Source organism: Rhinolophus sinicus, linkage group LG12 (assembly GCF_036562045.2).
Source record: "Rhinolophus sinicus isolate RSC01 linkage group LG12, ASM3656204v1, whole genome shotgun sequence".
Classification (NCBI taxonomy): Eukaryota; Metazoa; Chordata; class Mammalia; order Chiroptera; family Rhinolophidae; genus Rhinolophus; species Rhinolophus sinicus.
Window position 1 is genome coordinate 573,062 of NC_133761.1, and position 23,707 is coordinate 596,768.

Here is a 23,707-nt window from a genome sequence, read left to right on the forward strand (position 1 = left end):
GCCAGGGGGCCTTGGGGGCCAGCAGCAGGGACTTGGGCTGAACAAGTACCTGCCCCTCTGGCCCCCAACAGAAACTGCGGGCCCAGGCGGAGGCACAGCAGCCTGTGTTTGACGCCCTACGGGATGAGCTGCGAGGGGCACAGGAAGTGGGTGAGCAGCTGCAGCAGCGGCACGGTGAGCGGGATGTGGAGGTGGAGCGCTGGCGTGAGCGGGTGACCCAGCTGCTGGAGCGCTGGCAGGCCGTGCTGGCCCAGACCGACGTGCGGCAGCGCGAGCTGGAACAGCTGGGCCGCCAGCTGCGTTACTATCGGGAGAGTGCGGACCCGCTGGGCGCCTGGCTGCAGGACGCCAAGCAGCGGCAGGAGAAGATCCAGGCTGTGCCGCTGGCCAACAGCCAGGCTGTGCGGGAGCAGCTGCGGCAGGAGAAGGTGGGCCTGGGCCTGGGCCAGGCTGGGGTGGGGCAGGGGTGGGGGTGTGCCCTGTGGCCACTCACCAACGTCCCCCACAGGCGCTGCTGGAGGAGATCGAGCGTCACAGGGAGAAGGTGGAGGAGTGCCAGAGGTTCGCGAAGCAGTACATCAATGCCATCAAGGTGAGGCCTCTGCCTCCTGCCGCCCTCAGAGGCTGGGTGGCCCTAAACCCAGGCCCGGCTAGTGAAAGCCTGTGAGCAGGTTCAGGGGCAGGGCGAGGGGTGGCTGACCGGTGTTTCTCTGTAGGACTATGAGCTTCAGCTGGTCACGTATAAGGCACAGCTTGAGCCAGTCGCCTCCCCGGCCAAGAAGCCCAAGGTCCAGTCTGGGTCTGAGAGTGTCATCCAGGAGGTAAGGCCTGGCTGCGGGTGGGGTGGGCTCATGGGCGCTGTGGCTGTGACAGGCCTGACCCTGGCTGTCCTCTCCCTCCCGCCCCCCAGTATGTGGATCTGCGCACACGCTACAGCGAGCTGACCACGCTGACCAGCCAGTACATCAAGTTCATCAGTGAGACTCTTCGACGCATGGAGGAGGAGGAGGTACGGCACTGGGGGTGCAGAGGGCCGTTCTGTGGCCCAGACACAGCCCTGGGGAACCCGTCAGAGTCCACTCAGCACAGCTCTCCCCACTGCCCTGCTGCCTGATGTTGCCAGCGCCCCCTACCCTGCAGCACTGCCTGCCCCACCTCAGCCCGGTGGAGCACTACTCTGCCTTGGTGGCTGGCGCCTTCTCTTCCTCTGTGCTGGCACCTGCCTCCTATTGGCCGTGTTGCCACTCCACATGGTCACTGCTCTGGAAGAGCTGGGGTGTGAAGTTGTGGGGGTGCCCATCTGTCCTATTCCTCCTGTCTCCTGGGTGGCCTCGCCGTCTGGCCCACCTGCAGCCCCCTCCGTGGTTGGAGCCGCAAGCTTTCGAGTCCCTCTTCTGAGTGGGCTCGGGTGTGCACCGCTCTCCTGGGTCAGGGAGAAGGCCCCGTGGCGGGAGCCAGGCTGGCATGTGTCCATGGTGTTCGGGCAGGGCTGTGCGGTGGGTGTGGCTCATGGGCACTACGAGCCCCCTGCTTTGCGCGATCTCTCTCTCTCTCTCTCTCCCTTCCTCTTCCTCCCTCCCTCTCTCTCCCTGTCCATCTGTCTCGTCCCCTGTCTATGGCAAGAGGGGAGCATGCCTGGGCCTGCTTCCCTGGGCTGGTGAGCACTACGGAGCCAGGCTGCGCTTCCTGCCCTGAGCACCCTGGCGGGTGCATGCTCTGTCCCTCGGCCGGGCTGTGACCTGTATCCTCCCTCAACCTCCACCGCGCTGTGGGAGTGGATTGTGCTGGTGCCGTGTCATGTGCGCACCTGGTGGCAGCTGCACACTCACCACTGTCTCTGGTTCTCTCCCTCTCTCTGCCACGGCCATAGAGACTGGCTGAGCAGCAGCGGGCAGAGGAGCGGGAGCGCCTGGCCGAGGTGGAGGCTGCGCTGGAGAAGCAGCGGCAGCTGGCGGAGGCACATGCGCAGGCGAAGGCGCAGGCCGAGCGGGAGGCACAGGAGCTGCAGCGCCGCATGCAGGAGGAGGTGGTGCGGCGGGAAGAGGCTGCGGTGGACGCGCAGCAGCAGAAGCGCAGCATCCAGGAGGAGCTGGAGCACCTGCGGCAGAGCTCTGACGCCGAGATCCAGGCCAAGGCCCGGCAGGTGGAGGCAGCGGAACGCAGCCGGCTGCGCATCGAGGAGGAGATCCGCGTGGTGCGTCTGCAGCTGGAGAACACTGAGCGCCAGCGTGGAGGGGCTGAGGACGAGCTGCAGGCCCTGCGTGCGCGTGCTGAGGAGGCCGAGGCACAGAAGCGGCAGGCGCAGGAGGAGGCGGAGCGCTTGCGGCGGCAGGTGAAGGATGAGACCCAGCGCAAGCGGCAGGCGGAGGCGGAGCTGGCCCTGCGTGTGAAGGCCGAGGCCGAGGCCGCCCGCGAGAAGCAGCGGGCCCTACAGGCCCTGGAGGAGCTGCGGCTGCAGGCCGAGGAGGCCGACCGGCGCCTGCGGCAGGCGGAGGTGGAGCGGGCCCGCCAGGTGCAGGTGGCGCTGGAAACGGCACAGCGCAGTGCGGCTGTGGAGCTGCAGAGCAAGCGCGCCTCCTTCGCGGAGAAGACAGCGCAGCTGGAGCGCACGCTGCAGGAAGAGCATGTGACTGTTACGCAGCTGCGGGAGGAGGCGGAGCGGCATGCGCAGCAGCAGGCCCAGGCGGAGCGCGCCCGGGAGGAGGCAGAGCGGGAGCTGGAGCGCTGGCAGCTGAAGGCCAACGAGGCGCTGCGGCTGCGGCTGCAGGCGGAGGAGGTGGCGCAGCAGAAGAGCCTGGCGCAGGCGGAGGCGGAGAAGCAGAAGGAGGAGGCGGAGCGCGAGGCCCGGCGGCGCGGCAAGGCGGAGGAGCAGGCTGTGCGGCAGCGGGAGCTGGCCGAGCAGGAGCTGGAGAAGCAGCGGCAGCTGGCGGAGGGCACCGCGCAGCAGCGCCTGGCGGCCGAGCAGGAGCTGATCCGCCTGCGGGCCGAGACGGAGCAGGGGGAGCAGCAGCGGCAGCTGCTGGAGGAGGAGCTGGCGCGGCTGCAGCGGGAGGCGGCCGCAGCCACGCAGAAGCGCCAGGAGCTGGAGGCTGAGTTGGCCAAGGTGCGGGCTGAGATGGAGGTGCTGCTGGCCAGCAAGGCGCGGGCCGAGGAGGAGTCGCGCTCCACCAGCGAGAAGTCCAAGCAGAGGCTGGAAACCGAGGCCAGTCGGTTCCGCGAGCTGGCCGAGGAGGCTGCCCGCCTGCGCGCCCTGGCCGAGGAGGCCAAGCGGCAGCGGCAGCTGGCGGAGGAGGACGCGGCGCGGCAGCGCGCGGAGGCGGAGCGTGTGCTCGCCGAGAAGCTGGCGGCTATCAGCGAGGCCACGCGGCTCAAGACCGAGGCGGAGATCGCGCTGAAGGAGAAGGAGGCGGAGAACGAGCGCCTGCGGCGGCTGGCGGAGGACGAAGCCTTCCAGCGGCGACGGCTGGAGGAGCAGGCGGCGCAGCACAAGGCCGACATCGAGGAGCGGCTGGCGCAACTGCGCAGGGCGTCGGAGAGCGAGATGGAGCGGCAGCGGGCGCTGGTGGAGGACACGCTGCGGCAGCGGCGGCAAGTGGAGGAGGAGATCCTGGCCCTCAAGGCGAGCTTCGAGAAGGCAGCGGCGGGCAAGGCGGAGCTGGAGCTGGAGCTCGGCCGCATCCGCGGCGACGCGGAGAACACGCTGCGCAGCAAGGAGCAGGCGGAGGTGGAGGCGGCGCGGCAGCGGCAGCTGGCGGCGGAGGAGGAACAGCGGCGCCGGGAGGCGGAGGAGCGCGTGCAGAAGAGCCTGGCGGCGGAAGAGGAGGCCGCGAGGCAGCGCAAGGCGGCGCTGGAGGAGGTGGAGCGGCTCAAGGCCAAGGTGGAGGAGGCGCGGCGCCTACGCGAGCGCGCGGAGCAGGAGTCGGCGCGGCAGCTGCAGCTGGCGCAGGACGCGGCACAGAAGCGACTGCAGGCGGAGGAGAAGGCGCACGCCTTTGCGGTGCAGCAGAAGGAGCAGGAGTTGCAGCAGACGCTCCAGCAGGAGCAGAGCATGCTGGAGCGGCTGCGCGGAGAGGCGGAGGCGGCGCGGAGCGCAGCGGAGGAAGCGGAGGAGGCGCGGGAGCGCGCCGAGCGGGAGGCTGCGCAATCCCGGCGCCAGGTGGAGGAGGCGGAGCGGCTGAAGCAGGCGGCGGAAGAGCAGGCGCAGGCCCGGGCACAGGCGCAGGCCGCCGCCGAGAAGCTGCGCAAGGAAGCCGAGCAGGAGGCGGCGCGGCGCACGCAGGCGGAGCAGGCGGCCTTGCGGCAGAAGCAGGCGGCCGACGCGGAGATGGAGAAGCACAAGAAGTTCGCGGAGCAGACACTGCGGCAGAAGGCACAGGTGGAGCAGGAGCTGACAACGCTTCGGCTGCAGCTGGAAGAGACGGACCACCAGAAGGGCATCTTGGACGAGGAGCTGCAGCGCCTGAAGGCAGAGGTGACGGAGGCCACCCGGCAGCGCGGCCAGGTGGAGGAGGAGCTGTTCTCCGTGCGCGTGCAGATGGAGGAGCTGGGCAAGCTCAAGGCGCGCATTGAGGCGGAGAACCGCGCGCTCATTCTGCGTGATAAAGACAACACTCAGCGCTTTCTGGAGGAGGAGGCCGAGAAGATGAAGCAGGTGGCGGAGGAGGCAGCACGGCTGAGTGTGGCGGCCCAGGAGGCCGCCCGCCTGCGGCAGCTAGCAGAGGAAGACCTGGCTCAGCAGCGGGCGCTGGCTGAAAAGATGCTGAAGGAAAAGATGCAGGCGGTGCAGGAGGCCACAAGGCTCAAGGCCGAGGCGCAGCTGCTGCAGCAGCAGAAGGAGCTTGCACAGGAGCAGGCGCGGCGGCTACAGGAGGACAAGGAGCAGATGGCGCAGCAACTGGTGCAGGAGACTCAGGGTTTCCAGCGCACCCTGGAGGCGGAGCGCCAGCGGCAGCTGGAGATGAGCGCAGAGGCTGAGCGCTTGAAGCTGCGCGTGGCCGAGATGAGCCGGGCCCAAGCCCGGGCGGAGGAGGATGCCCAGCGCTTCCGTAAGCAGGCTGAGGAGATAGGTGAGAAGCTGCACCGCACTGAGCTCGCCACGCAAGAGAAGGTGACACTAGTGCAGACGCTGGAGATCCAGCGGCAGCAGAGCGACCAAGATGCCGATCGCCTGCGGGAGGCCATTGCTGAGCTGGAGCGGGAGAAGGAGAAGCTCAGGGAGGAGGCCAGGTCACTACAGCTCAAGTCCGAGGAGGTACTGGCCTCACCACTCGCACACAGGTGGGCGGGCAGGCCTGGGTGGGGTGTCCCCAGGGCCCCGATGTCCCTGACCATCCTCCCCTTTCACAGATGCAGACCGTGCAGCAGGAACAGCTGCTACAGGAGACGCAGGCCCTGCAGCAGAGCTTCCTCTCAGAGAAAGACAGCCTGCTGCAGCGGGAACGCTTCATCGAGCAGGAGAAGGCCAAGCTGGAGCGGCTCTTCCAGGATGAGGTGGCCAAGGCTCAGGAGCTGCGTGAGGAGCAGCGGCGGCAGCAGCAGCAGATGGAGCAGGAGAAGCAGCAGCTGCTGGCCAGCATGGAGGAGGCCCGGCGGCAGCAGCGTGAGGCTGAAGAGGGCGTGCGGCGCAAGCAGGAGGAGCTGCAGCGCCTGGAGCAGCAGCGGCAGCAGCAGGAGAAGCTGCTGGCCGAGGAGAACCAGAGGTTGCGCGAGCGGCTACAGCAGCTGGAAGAGGAGCACCGGGCTGCATTGGCACACTCGCAGGTTGTGGCCTCCAAAATCCTACCTAACGGCCGGGATGCACCCGACGGCCCAGCCACAGACGCGGAGCCCGAGCACGCCTTCGATGGTCTGCGGCGGAAGGTGCCAGCCCAGCGGCTACAAGAGGTAGGCATCCTGAGCATGGAGGAGGTACAGCGCCTGGAGCAGGGCCACACCACGGTGGCCCAGCTCTCGCAGCGGGAGGACGTGCGCCGCTACCTGCAGGGCCGCAGCAGCATCGCAGGGCTGCTACTGGAGCCAACCGGTGAGAAGCTGAGTGTGTATGCCGCCCTGCAGAGGCAGCTTCTGAGCCCAGGCACAGCCCTCATCCTGCTTGAGGCTCAGGCGGCCTCAGGCTTCCTCCTGGATCCCGTGCGGAACCGTCGGCTGACTGTCAATGAGGCCGTGAAGGAGGGCCTGGTGGGCCCCGAGCTGCATCATAAGCTGCTGTCGGCCGAGCGCGCCGTCACTGGCTACAAGGACCCTTACACTGGGGAGCAGATCTCCCTGTTCCAGGCCATGAAAAAGGACCTGATCGTCAGGGACCACGGCATCCGCCTGCTGGAGGCCCAGATCGCCACGGGCGGCATCATCGACCCGGTGCACAGCCACCGCGTGCCCGTGCATGTGGCCTACCAGCGTGGCTATTTTGACGAGGAAATGAACCGTGTGCTGGCGGACCCGAGCGACGACACCAAGGGCTTCTTTGACCCCAACACGCACGAGAACCTCACCTACCTACAGCTGATGGAGCGCTGTGTGGAGGACTCTGAGACTGGCCTGCGCCTCCTGCCACTCACAGACCAGGCCGCTAAGGGTGGTGAGCTAGTCTACACTGACTCAGAGGCCCGGGACGTGTTTGAGAAGGCTACTGTGTCCGCACCATTTGGCAAGTTCCAGGGCAGGACGGTGACCATCTGGGAGCTCATCAACTCTGAGTATTTCACGGCGGAGCAGCGGCGGGACCTGCTGCGTCAGTTCCGCACAGGCAAGGTGACTGTGGAGAAGATCATCAAAATCGTCATCACTGTGGTTGAGGAACACGAGCAGAAAGGCCAGCTCTGCTTTGAGGGTCTGCGCGCCCTGGTGCCCGCCGCCGAGCTGCTAGACAGCCAGGTCATCAACCGTGACCTCTATCGCCAGCTGCAGAGGGGCGAACGCTCAGTGCAAGAGGTAGCTGAGGTGGACGCTGTGCGACAGGCTCTGCGGGGCACCAACGTCATCGCAGGTGTGTGGCTGGAGGAGGCAGGGCAGAAGCTGAGCATCTACGAAGCCCTGAAAAAAGAATTATTGCAGCCAGAGGTGGCTGTGGCCCTGCTGGAGGCCCAGGCTGGCACCGGGCACATCATTGACCCCGCCACAAGCGCCCGGCTCACCGTAGACGACGCCGTGCGCGCTGGCCTGGTGGGGCCTGAGCTGCACGAGAAGCTGCTGTCGGCTGAGAAGGCTGTGACAGGCTACAAGGACCCGTACTCGGGGCAGAGCGTTTCCCTGTTCCAGGCCCTGAAGAAGGGCCTCATCCCCAAGGAGCAGGGTCTGCGCCTGCTAGATGCCCAACTCTCCACAGGTGGCATTGTGGATCCCAGCAGGAGCCACCGTGTGCCTCTGGATGTTGCTTGTGCCCGGGGTTACCTGGACAAGGAGACCAGCAAAGCTTTGTTGGCACCCAGGGATGACGCCAAGACTTACTACGACCCCAGTACACGGGAGCCTGTCACCTATGGCCAGCTCCAGCAGCAGTGCCGGCCCGACCAGCTGACGGGTCTGAGCCTGCTGCCGCTCTCAGAGAAGGCCGCCCGGGCCCGGCAGGAGGAGATCTACTCTGAGCTCCAGGCCCGTGAGACCTTCCAGAAGACCACGGTCGAGGTGCCTATGGGCAGCTTCCAGGGCAGGACAGTGACCATCTGGGAGCTGATCAGCTCTGAGTACTTCACAGAGGAACAGAGGCTGGAGCTGCTGCGTCAGTTCCGTACAGGCAAGGTCACTGTGGAGAAGATCATTAAGATTGTCATCACCATCGTGGAAGAGGTGGAGACTGTGCGGCGTGAGAAACTCTCCTTCAGTGGTCTCCGTGCCCCGGTGCCGGCCAGTGAACTCTTGGCTGCTGGGGTCCTCAGCAGTGCTCAGTTTGAGCAGCTCAAGGACGGCAAGACATCGGTCAAGGATCTGTCGGAGGTGGACTCTGTGCGGACGCTCCTCCAGGGCACTGGTTGCCTCGCTGGCATCTACTTGGAGGACTCCAAAGAGAAGGTGACCATCTACGAGGCCATGCGGCGTGGCCTGCTCAGGCCCAGCACGGCCGCGCTCCTGCTTGAGGCCCAGGCAGCCACCGGCTTCCTGGTGGACCCTGTGCGGAACCAGCGCCTGTATGTCCACGAGGCCGTGAAAGCGGGCATCGTGGGCCCCGAGCTGCACGAGAAGCTGCTATCGGCTGAGAAGGCCGTCACCGGCTACAAGGACCCGTACTCGGGTAACACCATCTCCCTGTTCCAGGCCATGAAGAAGGGCCTTGTCCTCAGAGACCACGGCATCCGCCTGCTGGAGGCCCAGATCGCCACGGGCGGCATCATCGACCCGGTGCACAGCCACCGCGTGCCCGTGCACGTGGCCTACCAGCGCGGCTACTTTGACGAGGAAATGAACCGCGTCCTGGCAGACCCGAGCGATGACACCAAGGGCTTCTTCGACCCCAACACGCATGAAAACCTAACCTACCGGCAGCTATTGGAGCGCTGTGTGGAGGACCCCGAGACCGGCCTGCGCCTCCTGCCGCTGAAGGGGGCAGAGAAGGTGGAGGTGGTAGAGACCACGCAGGTGTATACGGAGGAGGAGACCCGGAGGGCATTTGAGGAGACGCAGATTGACATCCCGGGTGGCGGCAGCCATGGCGGCTCCACCATGTCCCTGTGGGAGGTGATGCAGTCGGACTTAATCCCCAAGGAGCAGCAGGCACGCCTCATGGCCGACTTCCAGGCTGGCCGGGTGACCAAGGAGCGCATGATCATTATCATCATTGAAATCATCGAGAAGACCGAGATCATCCGCCAGCAGAACTTGGCTTCCTATGACTACGTCCGCCGCCGCCTCACCGCCGAGGACCTATATGAGGCCCGGGTCATCTCCCGCGAGGCCTATAACCTACTCCGGGAGGGCACCAAGAGCCTCCGTGAGGTACTGGAGGCGGAGTCCGCCTGGCGCTACCTGTACGGCTCGGGCTGTGTGGCCGGCGTCTACCTCCCTGGCTCCAGGCAGACACTGACCATCTATCAGGCCCTCAGGAGGGGGCTGCTGAGCGCTGAGGTGGCCCGCTTACTGCTGGAGGCACAAGCAGCCACGGGTTTCCTTCTGGACCCAGTGAAGGGCGAGCGGCTCACCGTGGATGAGGCTGTGCGCAAGGGCCTGGTTGGCCCCGAGCTACACGACCGGCTGCTGTCAGCCGAGCGGGCCGTGACCGGCTACCGCGACCCCTACACGGAGCAGACCATCTCACTATTCCAGGCCATGAAGAAGGACCTGATCCCTGCCGAGGAGGCCTTACGGCTGCTGGATGCCCAGCTGGCCACAGGTGGCATCGTAGACCCACACCTGGGCTTCCACCTTCCACTGGAGGTAGCCTACCAGCGTGGCTACCTCAGTGTGGACACACACGACCAGCTGTCGGAGCCCAGCGAGGTGCGCGCCTACGTGGACCCGTCCACGGACGAGCGCCTGAGCTACACGCAGCTGCTCCGGCGGTGCCGCCAGGACGAGAAGAGCGGCCAGCTGCTGCTGCCGCTCTCAGACGCCCGCAAGCTGACCTTCCGTGGCCTGCGCAAGCAGATCACAGTGGAAGAGCTGGTGCGTTCGCAGGTCATGGATGAGGCCACAGCACGGCAGCTGCAGGAGGGCCTGGCCTCTGTCGAGGAGGTCACCAAGAACCTGCAGAAGTTCTTGGAGGGCACCAGCTGCATCGCCGGGGTGTTTGTCGATGCCACCAAGGAGCGGCTGTCGGTGTACCAGGCCATGAAGAAGGGCATCATCCGGCCCGGCACGGCCTTTGAGCTCCTAGAGGCCCAGGCGGCCACTGGCTACATCATCGACCCCATCAAGGGGCTCAAGCTGACCGTGGAGGAAGCTGTGCGCATGGGCATTGTGGGTCCAGAGTTCAAGGACAAGCTGCTGTCGGCCGAGCGCGCTGTCACCGGCTATAAGGACCCTTACTCTGGGAAGCTCATCTCTCTGTTCCAGGCCATGAAGAAGGGCCTGATCCTCAAGGACCACGGCATCCGCCTGCTGGAGGCCCAGATTGCCACGGGCGGCATCATTGACCCCGAGGAGAGCCACCGGCTGCCCGTGGAGGTGGCCTACAAGCGCGGCCTGTTTGACGAGGAGATGAACGAGATCCTGACCGACCCCTCAGATGACACCAAGGGCTTTTTCGACCCCAACACGGAGGAGAACCTCACCTACCTGCAGCTGATGGAGCGCTGCATCACCGACCCCCAGACGGCCCTCTGCCTCCTGCCATTGAAGGAGAAGAAGCGGGAGCGGAAGACGTCCTCCAAGTCCTCCGTGCGCAAGCGCCGCGTGGTGATCGTGGACCCTGAGACGGGCAAGGAGATGTCGGTGTATGAGGCCTACCGCAAGGGCCTGATTGACCACCAGACGTACCTGGAGTTGTCCGAGCAGGAGTGCGAGTGGGAGGAGATCACCATCTCCTCCTCGGATGGCGTGGTCAAGTCCATGATCATTGACCGCCGCTCCGGCCGCCAGTACGACATTGATGAGGCCATCACCAAGAACCTCATTGACCGCTCGGCGCTGGACCAGTACCGCGCCGGCACGCTCTCCATCACTGAGTTTGCCGACATGCTCTCGGGCAACGCCAGCGGCTTCCGCTCCCGCTCATCCTCTGTGGGGTCCTCCTCCTCCTATCCCATCAGCCCAGCCGTCTCCAGAACCCAGCTGGCCTCCTGGTCCGACCCCACTGAGGAGACGGGCCCCGTGGCCGGCATCCTGGACACAGAGACACTGGAGAAGGTGTCGATCACAGAGGCCATGCACCGGAACCTGGTGGACAACATCACCGGGCAGCGGCTGCTGGAGGCGCAGGCCTGCACCGGGGGCATCATTGACCCCAACACCGGCGAGCGCTTCCCCGTCACCGACGCCGTCAACAAGGGCTTGGTGGACAAGATCATGGTGGACCGCATCAACCTGGCCCAGAAGGCCTTCTGCGGCTTCGAGGACCCACGCACCAAGACCAAGATGTCGGCCGCCCAGGCCCTGAAGAAGGGCTGGCTCTACTACGAGGCAGGCCAGCGCTTCCTGGAGGTGCAGTACCTGACGGGAGGCCTGATCGAGCCCGACACGCCCGGCCGCGTTCCCCTGGACGAGGCCCTGCAGCGCGGCATGGTGGATGCCCGCACCGCCCAGAAGCTGCGTGACGTGGGCGCGTACTCCAAGTACCTCACTTGCCCCAAGACCAAGCTCAAGATCTCCTACAAGGACGCGCTAGACCGCAGCATGGTGGAGGACGGCACGGGGCTGCGGCTGCTGGAGGCTGCTGCCCAGTCCAGCAAGGGCTATTACAGCCCCTACAGCGTCAGCGGCTCTGGCTCGACGACCGGCTCCCGCACCGGCTCGCGCACTGGCTCCCGAGCCGGTTCCCGCCGGGGCAGCTTTGATGCCACCGGCTCCGGCTTCTCCATGACCTTCTCTTCCTCCTCCTACTCCTCCTCGGGCTACGGCCGCCGCTATGCATCAGGGCCCACGTCCTCCGTGGGGGGCCCCGAGTCTGCTGCAGCCTGAAGCCTGCCTGCCCCCCCCACCTGCCCTCCTGCTCTGCATGTGGCCAGGCTCCCCGCCCAGGCGCTGGCTCTTTCTTTGCTGTTTAAAGGTGTCTTCCTCCTAAGCGGTGCCTAAAGTTTAACCAAAAAGACCAGACTAATATATTAATATATACATGCTGTCCAGACAGCTTATGTCTTGGGGGACAGGGTCGATCCAGCCACACTGACCACCTCTCCCCCAGGCCCCTCCTCTCTACCTGCCACTCACCACAGCCAGGTGCCTTGGAGGGTCCAGAGCCAGGCCCCCAACTTAGCCCTCCCATCTTCCCAGGGAGGGGTCTACTTGGTGGAGGTCCCCTGCCCTACAGGCCGGCCACACCCAACGACCAACCAATCCTAGCTGCTTTGGGCGGCCTGTCACTAGCAGGGCTCTCAGGGCCTCCATTTTTCATCTGTTTCCAGAACTGACCTGTTGGCTCAGTGGGCCTTGCCAGGGACGGAGGGGACCTGGGCCAGCCATCTCTTCCAGCCTGCCCAGAGAAGCCCCTCCCCCATGGGAAGGTGAGGGTCCAGTCCGCAGAACCAGCCTGGGCCCAGGTCCTGCACAGCCCCTAACCCCCAACACTCTCCTGAGACCCCAGGCCTCTGGCTTCAGCCTTTTAGCCTCAGCTCCCTAGTAAGTGCCTTCTGTGTCCCCCTCGTACCCCAGGCCCCAAGGACCCAGGCCTGAGGTGGGAGATACACCCTCCTGGTGAATCTCGGGTGTGCTGGTTCTTCTCCCCCATGGACTCCGTGGCCCATTGAGCCTGGGGTGCTGCCTGCCTGTCTCTCCAGGGAGCTCAGCCCTTCATTGGTCCCAGGGACACTGGCTGGATGGTCTGTGCCAACCCAGGCAGCCCAGCCCAGTCCCTGCCCCACCGAGCCCCCAGTCTTGGTGACTTTCACCCCTGCCTCTACCCTCTGACTGTGCTTTGCATGTTCCACTAACCTGGGCAGGTGGTGGGTGGAGGCGCCAGGCTTCCGGCTGCCTCCGTGAGGGCAGAACACTAACCTGACCATGGGCGGGCCTGTGGTGCCCGCCCCAATAAAAGCAATTCCACCCTCCTGTGGGTCCTGCGTCACTCTTTTGTCCTGGGGTCAAGTGTGCGTTGAGGTACGGTGGATGCTACAGCCCCGGGCTCGGAGTTTGGCTGCTGTGTCCTGGCCCAGGGCAGAGGAGCTGGGCCTCAGCGAAGACATTGGCCTGAGGCCACATGTCTCAGGCCAGAGAAACCCAGGTGAGCAGGCCTGAGCAGAGGCCAGGCGGAGGCTGGACCAGCTGCTGGCCATTCCCCGCCCTGCTGTCAGTTCAGGTGATGACCTGTCACTGCACAGCCCCTTCGGCTGGGTTTGTGATCGGCACTTCTGAGGTGGGGTGTCACATGCCCTCATATCAGTCTGCCATCAGCTGTGCCCCCCACCGCAGTGTGGAAATAAGCTGGTTCCCATCAGCCAAGGGTGGCCCTTCAGAGGAGGGTGTTGGGAGCCGGAGCAGAGCCTCAGCCCCCTGCTGGCGTCACCCTGGCCCCTCCGGTCCACTTGCCCCTCACATTTGTATTACAGCCTCTCTAGGTTTCTTCCTGGGAAAACTTAGAAGGAGGGTGAGTGGACACCTACAGCCCCCTAAGCCCCTGGTCCTGAGGCCACAAGTGATGCTCATCTCCTGCTTTGCCCGGGGCAGGTGGCGACCAGACCCTCATCTTTGGGGTCTGTGTTGTGGTGACCATGCCCCTGTCGGGCTCTGCTCGCCTTGACCACTTACAGTTGAAGCTAGTTCAGAAATACTGAGGTGCCCTGGACTGTGGCCTACCTCCACGTGACGGTCAGGACCATCCCTGCCAGGATGGTGACTGCCTGGCCTGCTGGTCCACTGGAATAAAGAACTGTCATGGTGGCAGCCATAGCTGTAAGTTGAGTGTGACACTTTCTCACTGTGTCTCAGGTGGTGGTGTTTTTCTTCTGGAGACCAGGACTATTATGTTCTCACAGCCTTTTAGAGGAGGTCTCAGAGTCGCTGCTATCTGTGCTTGTGCTGTTCTCGGGGGGCCTGAGAAAGCTTCCACTTCATGGGCTCTGGCTCTGAGACCTGGCTGAGACGGGGAAGCAGACCCATGATTATATTTTCATTGATAACGTTGATGTAGAATTTTCTTTTTGTTCTATATGTAATAAGCTAGTGGCTTTCAAAGCATGGCCCCTGGACCACCAGCACCAGGACCACCTGGGAGCTCGTGAGATGCACAGTCTCGACCCCACCCCAGGCCCTTTGAACTAGAAACTCTGGGGCTTGACCCAGCTACTCATGTTTTAAGCCCTGCAGGTGATTGGCAGGAGCTAGAGAACTACTTGTCAGCTGCCCCTCACTGGCTGCCCATCTCTTTCATGTCTCAGGGCTACATGCTCTGTAAGCTGTCCTCGTATATCCCCATGGACCAGGCTCTCCGGCTGCCATTTCACCCTTCCCGTCTGTGTTCAGCTGGGGCTGCTGTAACAAGTACTGCAGACTGGGGACTGAAAAAAACAGATATTTTTTCACAGTTCTGGAAGCTAGAAGTCTTGAGTTCAAACTGTGGGCAGGGCTGGTTCCTGCTGAGGCCTCTCTCTTGGGCATGTAGACGGCCGTCCTCTCCCTGTGTCCTCACATGGTCGTCCCTCTGTGTGTCCTGATCTCCCCTTCTGATAAGGACACCGGTGCTACTGGATCAGGGCCCCACCCTAATGACCAGTTTATCTTAATATCACCTGTGTAAAGACCCCATCTCCAAACACAGTCACCTGCTGAGGTCCTGGGCATCAGAACTTCAACATAAGGATTTGGGGGGACAGTTCAGCTCATCATACCACCATGGTGATTGCGCCCCTCCGCCCACCCACAAGGCTGCACGTCTCACCGCACCTCAGCAATGGCTTTGCCGGCCAGTGGACGTTCTAAGTCCAAACCCTCTCTGTGGAGGATGCTTCCTGGGACCACACCTGGCATCCGTCTCAGGTCAGTTCCCCAGAGGCAGCACCTGATGTGACGCTTCAAGTGCACCTGGTTTGTGCAGGGGTGCCACCAGGAGAGGGCATGAGGAAGCAGGTGGGGGAGGGAGAGCCGCTGGGCAGAACGGGCTGCAGCTGAAGTCCACTGTAGGCTGGCACCACGGGTGTCCAGAGCATGAATTCACCTCAGAGCGTTTTCCTCCAGCGACAAGGGGTCTGGGCTGATCGCCTCCGCATCAGTCACTGGCTATAGGCTGCCCTCAAGTGGGGCGAGAGCACCTACTTCTCTGAGCAAAAGTGGAAGCTTCTTAAAGTGGGGTTCATGCATCAGAGGGTTAGGTGTCACTTGAGCTTTGGGGAGTGTGGAGTCCTGAGCCCTAAGCCCACAGAATCAGGAGCACGATAGCAACTTATCCACATTTATGTTATTTTTAAATAAACTTTAAATTTTCATGTAGTTCAAGATTTACAGAAAAATAGTGAAGATAGTTCAGGGAGTTCCCAGTTTTTTCTATTAACCTCTTATCACCAGTGAGATGGTAAATTTGCCAAAATTAACGAGCCACTACATTTTTATTAACTAAAATTTATATTTTATTCAGATTTCCTTATTGTAATTTTTACCTAGTGTCCTTTTTCTCTTACAGGACCCCTTCCAGGACACCATATGACATTTAGGCATCATACCGCCTTAGGCTGTTGGCTGTGAGTTTCTGAAACTTTGTTTTTGGTAACCTTGACAGTTTTAGGAATGCTGGTTAGGTATTTCCCCTCACTAATGCTTGAGAGGCACTGAAAAATGTATGCCAAGCTTTACCACTTAAGAATTAGGGTGAATGAAGAAGCCTGCTCATTCCCCCTCTCTTCGACATTGTGCTGGAGGTTCTCACCAGGGCAATAAGACAAAACAATTAAATGAGGCATCAGTATAATATTGGAAAGGAAGAAGTAAAACTATATTTGCAAATGACATGATTTTATATATAGAAAATCTTAAGGAATCCACTAAAAATCTACAGAAACCAATAAACAAGTTTGGCAAAGGACCCAGTATGAAGCAAGGAAGTGTCACCAAGTAAGGCAGGATCGAGGGTTGCATGGGTACTGCAGGTCCAGAAGAACAGAAGCTGATTTTAGTGTCTTCCCTTGAGCCTGTCCCCAGAATGGAAGTGGCTTCTTTCTCTGGTCTCCTTTCAGAATGTGAAGCTTTCCAATATTAGAGATATACTTGGAAAATGGGGCAATCTGAATATCAATAAAGAAAATAGCTGCTTAAATCCGTAAGTTAAAAAGAAAAAAGTAATATATTTCATTGATAAATAAAGGAGAAAATAATGCATCAGAAAGAAGATGACGGAACTGGAAGCACCAGGACTCTCTCCCCATTCAGGTAGCAATTGCACTGGCAGAATCTGCCTGATGGGACTATTATGGAACTCTGGATTCTAGGGAAGGCTTACAACTTCCAGGGGAAGACTTGGACAGTAAATTGCACTTAATTTAGGTTAATTTGAGCTTTTAACACAGTACCAACTACCCATCTCCCACCCTAGCCACACCTCAGGTAGCTGTGCACATGTTGGAGCATCTTGCACATGGCTTGTGAGAGCTGGGTGGACAAAAAGGATCCTGTTTTCCAAATATTGGGGATTTGTGCTCTGATCACTGATGCTGCTTCCGACCAGGGCTGGCGCCCTTTCCCCCACTTCATTTTTCTCTTTTCCCCCTTTTGGGAGCCAAACATCAAAGACCAGGATATTCAAAAGCAACTGCATATAAGGGGGGAATTGGAAAGTGACCTCACATGCTCAGTGGAAGGCTCAGGCTTAGAAAAACCTGAGAAGACCTTAAGTTTCCACCTCACCCTGCTCCTTGGCAGAGACAGAGTACAAACAATAAAAACAACAGCAATAATAATAATAATAATAATACAAGGGGGAGAATCTGATTTCCAGAGGTACCACATTATTAGATTCAAATGTTCAGTTTTCAACAGAAAAATCACAAGACATACAAAGAAACAGGAAAGTGTGGTTCATTCAAAGGAAAAAATAATGAACAGAAAGTGTCCCTGAAGAAGACCTGATGGCAGATCTACCAGACAAAGACTTTAAACAATCACCTTAATGATGCTCAGAGAATGACAGGAAGATGTGGAGAATGTCAAGAAAATCATGTGTGAATGAAATGGAAATATCAGCAAAGAGACAGAAAACCTAAAGAGAAACCAAAATGAAATTAGCCAAAAAGTACAATAACTGAAGTGAAAAATTCACTAGAGGGAGTCAAAGGCAGGTTTTAGCAGGCAGAAGGAAGAACTGGCTGACTTGAATATAGGACAATGGAAATTATTGAGTCTGAGGAACAGAAAGAAAAAAGATTGAAGTGAACAGAGCTGGAGGGACCTGGGGGACATCATCGAGCAGACCAATACACACATTGTGGGAGTGCCAGAAGGATTGGAGATTGAATATCTGAAGAAATAGTGGCTGGAACTTCCCAAATTTGATGAAAGACATTAATATAAACATCCAAGAAGCTCACAATAACTCCAAGCTAAGATGAACTCAGAGAGACCCACACTGAGACACAGCGTAATCAAATTTCCAAAAGCCAGAGACAAGAAGAGGATTTATAAATCAGCAAGAGAGAAGTGACTGGTCACATGCAAGCTATCCTTAGTAAGATAATGAGCAGATTTCTCATCAAAAACTTTGGAGGCCAGAAGGCAGTGGCCAATATATGCTAAGTGCTAAAAGGAAAAAATCTGTCAGTCAAAAGTCCTATTTCCAGACAAATTGTCTTGCAAGAGTGAGGAAGAAATTAAGACTCCCATGAAAATCTAAAAAAATTGTGCATCAAAAGACACTACCCACAAAGTGAAAAGACAACACACAGGATGGGAGAGGAAAGATATCTTCAAATCATATACCTCATAAAAGGTTAATATCCAGAATATGTAGAGAACTCCTGAAACAAACAACCTGATTCAAAAATGGGCAAACAACCTGAACTGAATTTCTCCAAAGAAGACATACCGATGGCCGATAAGCACCTGAGAAGATGCTCAATATCACTGATCATTAGGGAAATGCAAATCTGAAGTACAGTGAGATACCACCTCACACCCACTAGAATGGCTACTATATATATATATATATATATATATATATATATATATATATATATATATAAACAGTAAGTGTTGGTGAGGAAGTGAAGTGGAGTAATTGGAACTCTTGTGAGAATATAAAATGGTGTAACTGCTGTGGAAAACAGTATGATGGTTCCTCAAAAAATTTAAAATAGAATTACCATGTGATCCAGCAACTTCATTTCTGGGTATGTCCCCAAAAGAATTGAAAGCAAGGACTTGAATAGATATTAATACACCCACGTTCATAGCAGCATTATCCTCAATAGCCAAACATGGAAGCAGCCCACCTGTTCATCAGTGGATGAATGAACAAGCAAAATGTGGTCCATACATACAATGGAATGTTATTCAGCCTTAAAACGGGACATTCTAATGCGTGCTACAACTTGGATGGACCTTGAGGGCATGATGCTCAGTGAGTTAAGTCAGTCACAGAAGCCCAAATACCGTATGATTCCACTTAATCAAAATCTAGGGACAGAAAGTAAAATGGTGGGTGGGTCGGTGGAACTGGGGGCAGGAGGAGAATTAAGAATTGTTTAATCAATGTTTCCCTTTTACAAGATGAAAGAGCTACAGGGATGGATGGTGCTGATGGCTGCACAAAATTACAAATGTACTTAGTGCCACTGACCTGTGCACTTAAAAATGGTTAAGATAATACATTTTATGTTATGTGTATTTTACCACAATAACAGAAAAAAGGGAAAAAATACGAAAAATTGAAAACAACCTAAATATCCAAGAATTGGAGAATAATTAAATCTATTAAATGGTGATGGTGGGGGCGGGGGGCTTTTCCTTTACAAACCAGGACTCTGGGTAGCTAAACAGTAGAAGAGGGGAATCTTGTCTCCATAGAAATACTTCAGCCAATGAGCAAGAAGGGGTAGCAGGTGAGAATGTTGACACCAGTGGGGCTGGCTTCGTGGCTCAGGTGGTTGGAACACCACGCTCCTAATGCGGAGGTCGCTGGTCCGCACCCTCTACAGCAAAGATTGTGAACAACAGCTCTCCCTAGAGGTGGGCTGCCGTGAGCAGCCGGAGGTTGGCATGAGCTGCAGTGAGCAGCTGATCGTCGACTGGTGACCAACTGCCTCAGCCAGGGGGGAGCGCAAGGCTCACAATACCAGCTTGGGCCAGGGAGCTGTGTCCTACACAACTAGACTGAGAACAATGGCTTGGGGGAATATGGGGGGGTGAGGCGGAAGAAGGGGAGGAAAAAAGAATGTTGATACCTGCTGGAAGATCAAACCACTCGCTGACTCACCAAAAACCCGGCTGATTCCACCAATGTCCCACACGGATGCTTTTCAGAGCGTCCTGGGGCACAACTCCCACCAGCACAGCCAGGAGGACCCCCCAGAGGGGCTGTGGTTGGCGTTAGGGAAGCAGAGGGGAGCGGAGTATGCTGATGGAGTTCTGGTTTTGAGGACCCCTCTCATGGGGCCAGCCACACCCTGGGGAACTGTAGCTCAAAGGACCATTAGCCACGTGGAGACAGAAGACAAAGCTGGAAGTGTTAGGGGAAGCCGCCTTTCCCACTCCGGTGAGGAGAGGGGACTTCTCTGAACTGAGGACATGGGACTATGGGATGGCAGAAACATAGCCTTTCACCCCACGTCCCACTCAGCCATGTACCCCTGCAGTGCCCTCAAGAAGCTGAAACTGTACCTGCCCCCATGTGAGAATGGGGGCGATGGGGCCAAATCGCCAAGATGGGCTGAGAGGGCTCAGTGTTGTGCGGTTTCACCCTGTCTGGCCCTCTTCTGTCCAACCTCTATGTCTGTCTTCGATTGTTCCCAATTGAAGAGTGACTTACTGGGTTCCTGGAGTGACTGCAGGAGCATCGCGTCTCAGGGAGCACCGTCTGCCATAGACATCCTCCTCAATTTAATTTTCATTATAATGCATTTTAATTATGGCTTCCTGGTGCCCAGTAATGATGGCTGCAAAGGTAGATAGTTATTGTAACAGTTCTCCAGCAGATGGCAGCAATGCGTCATGTTCTAACAAAAATCCACAGGGAGTGTGGTGTTTGGTCTGTGAGCCCACATCCATTCAGGAGGAAGAACGTCCATTAGCCAAAGGGCCTCACCGGCCTAACAGCATTTCAAACACCCAGTGCTTCTCATCTGAAGGGAGAACTGAACAGTGACTGTCTTAAAGGAAATCATGCATGGGGATTTTAAACATGGGACTGTGGTCTTGAAACTTACCCTCCTCAAATAAAGATTTCTAGTCTTCCAAACAGCAGTCCAAACCCCCCTGCCCAAATCAGATAAAGACATCATAAGAAAAAACTACAACCCAATATCCCTTACGAATATAGATGCAAAAAATCCTCAACAAAACACTAGCAAACAATCTACCCACATGTAAAAAGGATTGTACACAGTGACCAAGTGGGATCTATCCCAGGAGTGTAAGGTTAGTTCAATGTATGAAACTTAATCAACATCACTCACCAGATTTATTAAGTGAAGGATGGAAAGCCACATGATCGTCAGCAGCGGCAACCAGCACAATTGACAAAATCCAACATTATTCGTGACAAAGACACTCAACAAACTAGGAAGACGAGGGAACTCCCTCAACCTGATAAAGGGCATGTAAGAAAAACCCACAGTTAACAGTAGCACACTTAATGGTGAAAAGCGAACAGCTTTCACTCAATGTTGTGCTGAGGTTCCAGCCAGGTGGTTAGGCAGCAAAATAAACAATAACATCCTGATGGGAAAGAAAGAAGGAAAACTGTCTCTATGTGCACATGACATGATCATATACAGAAAAACCTAGGAAATGCACTGAAAAACTATCAGAGCTGATGAGCGAGTTCAGCAAGATTACAGGATGTAATATCAATGTACAAAAGTCATTTGTATTTCATACCAACAATGAGCAACCCCAAAATGAAAGCCATTCCACAAACAATAGCTTTAAAACGAATAAAGCATTTAGGAATAAATTTAACCAAAGAAGTGCAGGCTTGTTCATTGAAAACTATAAAACATTGCTGAAGGAAATTAGAGAACTAAATAAATGGAAAGTTTTCTTGTGTTCATGGATTGGAAGACTTAACATTATTAAATGACACCATTCCCCAAATTTATCTATGGATTCAATGCAATCCCTATCAACATTTCAACTGCTTTTTTTTTTTTTTTTTTTGCAAAAAATGGACAAACTGATCCTAAAATTCATATGGAACTGCAAGAGACCCAGAAGAGCCAAAACAATCTTGGAAAAACAACAAAATTGGAGGACTCACACTTCTTGATTTAAAAATGTACTACACATTTTGTAGCAAAATTTACGACAAAGACTTAAAACCTTACCACAAATCAAGACCATATAGCACAGGCATAAGGATATACATATAGATCAATGGAAAAGAATTTAGAGTCCAGAAATAAGCTCATACATCTATGATCAGTTGATTTTGGACAAGGGTGTCAAGACCATCCAATGAGAAAAGAATAATCTTTTAATAAATGGTGTCGAGACAACTGGACATCCACATGCAAAAGAATGAAGCTGGACCCCTATTTCATGTCATATAAAAAAATTTACTCAAAATGGACAAAACAGATAAATGTAAGAGCTAAACTTTTTTTAAGCTAAAACTTTTAAACATTAATCTAAAACTATTAAACTTAGAAGAAAACATAGGTGTAAATTTTTGTTACTTTGAATTAGGAATGGTTTCTTACACGACACCAAATGCATAAGCAACTATAGAAAAAATAGGTAGATTTCATTAAAACGAAAACTTTTGTGCTTCAAAGACATCATTTAGAAAGTGAAAAGAAACCCACGTAATGGGGAAAATATTTGGAAATCATCTACCTGTTAAGTATCTTATATCTAGAATCCATAAAGAACACTTATAACTTAACAATAAAGACAAATAACAATTATAAAATAAGCAAAGGATTTTTTAAGAAGACATTTTTCCAAAAGATTCATACAAATGGCTACTAAGCACATGAAAAGATACTCAATGCCATTAGTGATCAGGGAAATGCAAATCAAAACCACAATGAGATGCCACTTGATACTCACGAGGAGGGCCATAATTAAAAGACAAAACAGAAAATAACAAGAGTTGGTGAGGAGGTGAAGAAATTGGAACCTTCATACACTGCTGGTAGGAATGTGAAATGATGCAGCCACTTTGGAAGAATCGTCTGACAGTTTCTCGAAAAGTTAAACAGTGACCATGTGACCCAACAGTTCCACTCCCACATACTGAAAAGAAATTTTAAGAGAATTGAAACATATGTCCATACAAAACTTATGCACTAATGTTCACAGCATTATTCATAATAGTTAAAAAGTGGAAGCAACCCAAATGTCTATCAACTAATGACCAGACAAGGAAAATGGGGTCTATCCATACAATGGAACACTATTGAGTCATAAAAAGGAATGAAATACTGATAGATGCTACCACTTTGAGACACTTTGAAAACATTATGGTGAGTGCAAAAGCCAGACTCGAGAACACATATGTACGAATCCATTAAAATGAAATGCCCAGGGTAGGAAAATCCATAGACACTGAAAGTAGGTTAGTAGTTTCCAGGGGCTGGAGAAGGATTCAAAATGTATGGGGACGATGACAATGTTGTGGCATTAGATGGTGGTGATGGTTGCTCCACTTTGTGAATACACTAAAGAGACACTGAATTGCACACTTTAAAGGAGTGAATTTTATGATATGTAAATTATATTGAGAGAGAGAGATGCCTAGGTAAGAATGGGCTGGTTGGCAAGCAAGGTGCAGGATGAAGGGGTTGGCAAGCAAGGAGCCAGCTGGAAGAGAAGACAGCTTCTCCACCCTGAACAGAAATACTTTGAGTAACAGAAGCCTATTGTGTCTCAGCCTTAAATCAAGGATTAAGTCAATGGTGACACACCCATGGCTAAATCCCTGATGGGTTGAGCAGGCACCTGGTAAATCCTTTCAAGTAACAAAATGGCTCAAGGCGAAGAGACTAAAGGTCCTGCATGGAACTGAAGTATTCTCAATTCAGTCAAGAAAAGAACTGGATTTGCAAAGAAAAGAGGTGTATCTTTTTCCTTTTTTTTGGATTATTCAAAGTGATCTTTATTACACATCGAGATATTTAGTAATAGAAAACAATTAGAACATAACTCTAAAATGGTAATGAAAGACAGAATAAAATATGTGCTCCGTGACTTATTTAAATATAACTGAGTACATAGACTACATAGATGAGGTACGGGTCAGTCTGCCTTTTTCTTTTCTTCTTCTTCTTCTTCTTCTTCTTCTTCTTCTTCTTCTTCTTCTTCTTCTTCTTCTTCTTTTATTCTTATTCTTCTTTCACATCAGGAAAGAAGAAAAAGTAAGCATGGGACAGTTTATAAAAATTATCTTTCCATCCACTGACAGTTGGAGAACAGTGGTGGATCTTATCTTCAAAGTCTGTCTAGCAAAGATCCAAGTGCATGGCCATTGACACATGGCGCTGACTGGAATCAGATGGGTAAGAAACCAATTATATTTATTTGAAACAATGGTCATAGTGGAGAATCCAAACACATACTAAAGTAGACAAAATGGAATAGGGAACTCCCGTTCACCCATTCAACAATTAGGAACATTTGACCAACCTTTCCCACATCCCATTGTCAGTATACATCTGTCAAAGACAAGGGCTCTTTCACAAAACAATCACAATCCCTTCATGGCACCTAAATAGCAATGGTTTTCAATATCAACTAATCAGTGCCCTTGCATTTGTAAGCCCCGCAAGCAACACAAATGGAAGCCACAAACCATGTGTGGGAATATAATACTGCCCACTGCCCTGCGATTGCCTCTGTGCCAACCCTGCCCTCTGAAAATATGGTGCCAGGAGCCGGGATGGGGTGTGGACTCCAGGCAGGGGACCCCGGGAAGGCAGGCTCCCCTCCCCAACTCGGGCTTCTGACTCAGATTCCCAGGGCTTCCAAGTGTCTCCCCAAATTGCCA

General features: G+C 55.4%; 1 protein-coding gene across 32 annotated transcripts in view; it reads left to right on the plus strand.

Moving 5' to 3' along the window:
- PLEC (plectin) overlaps positions 1-12,632 on the plus strand; it is a 52,546-nt gene extending 39,914 nt beyond the window's left edge. For 31 of the 32 annotated variants that reach the window (XM_074316492.1, XM_074316495.1, XM_074316496.1 and 28 more), the window contains 6 exons: positions 72-428; positions 509-592; positions 717-821; positions 911-1,009; positions 1,871-5,251; positions 5,347-12,632. In XM_074316492.1, coding sequence (XP_074172593.1) covers positions 72-428; positions 509-592; positions 717-821; positions 911-1,009; positions 1,871-5,251; positions 5,347-11,547 — 10,227 coding nt within the window. In that variant the 3' untranslated portion in view covers positions 11,548-12,632. The remainder of the gene's footprint in view (positions 1-71; positions 429-508; positions 593-716; positions 822-910; positions 1,010-1,870; positions 5,252-5,346) is intronic. The other variant, XM_074316501.1, reaches the window with a different exon arrangement.
- The last annotated feature ends 11,075 nt before the right edge of the window (positions 12,633-23,707 follow it).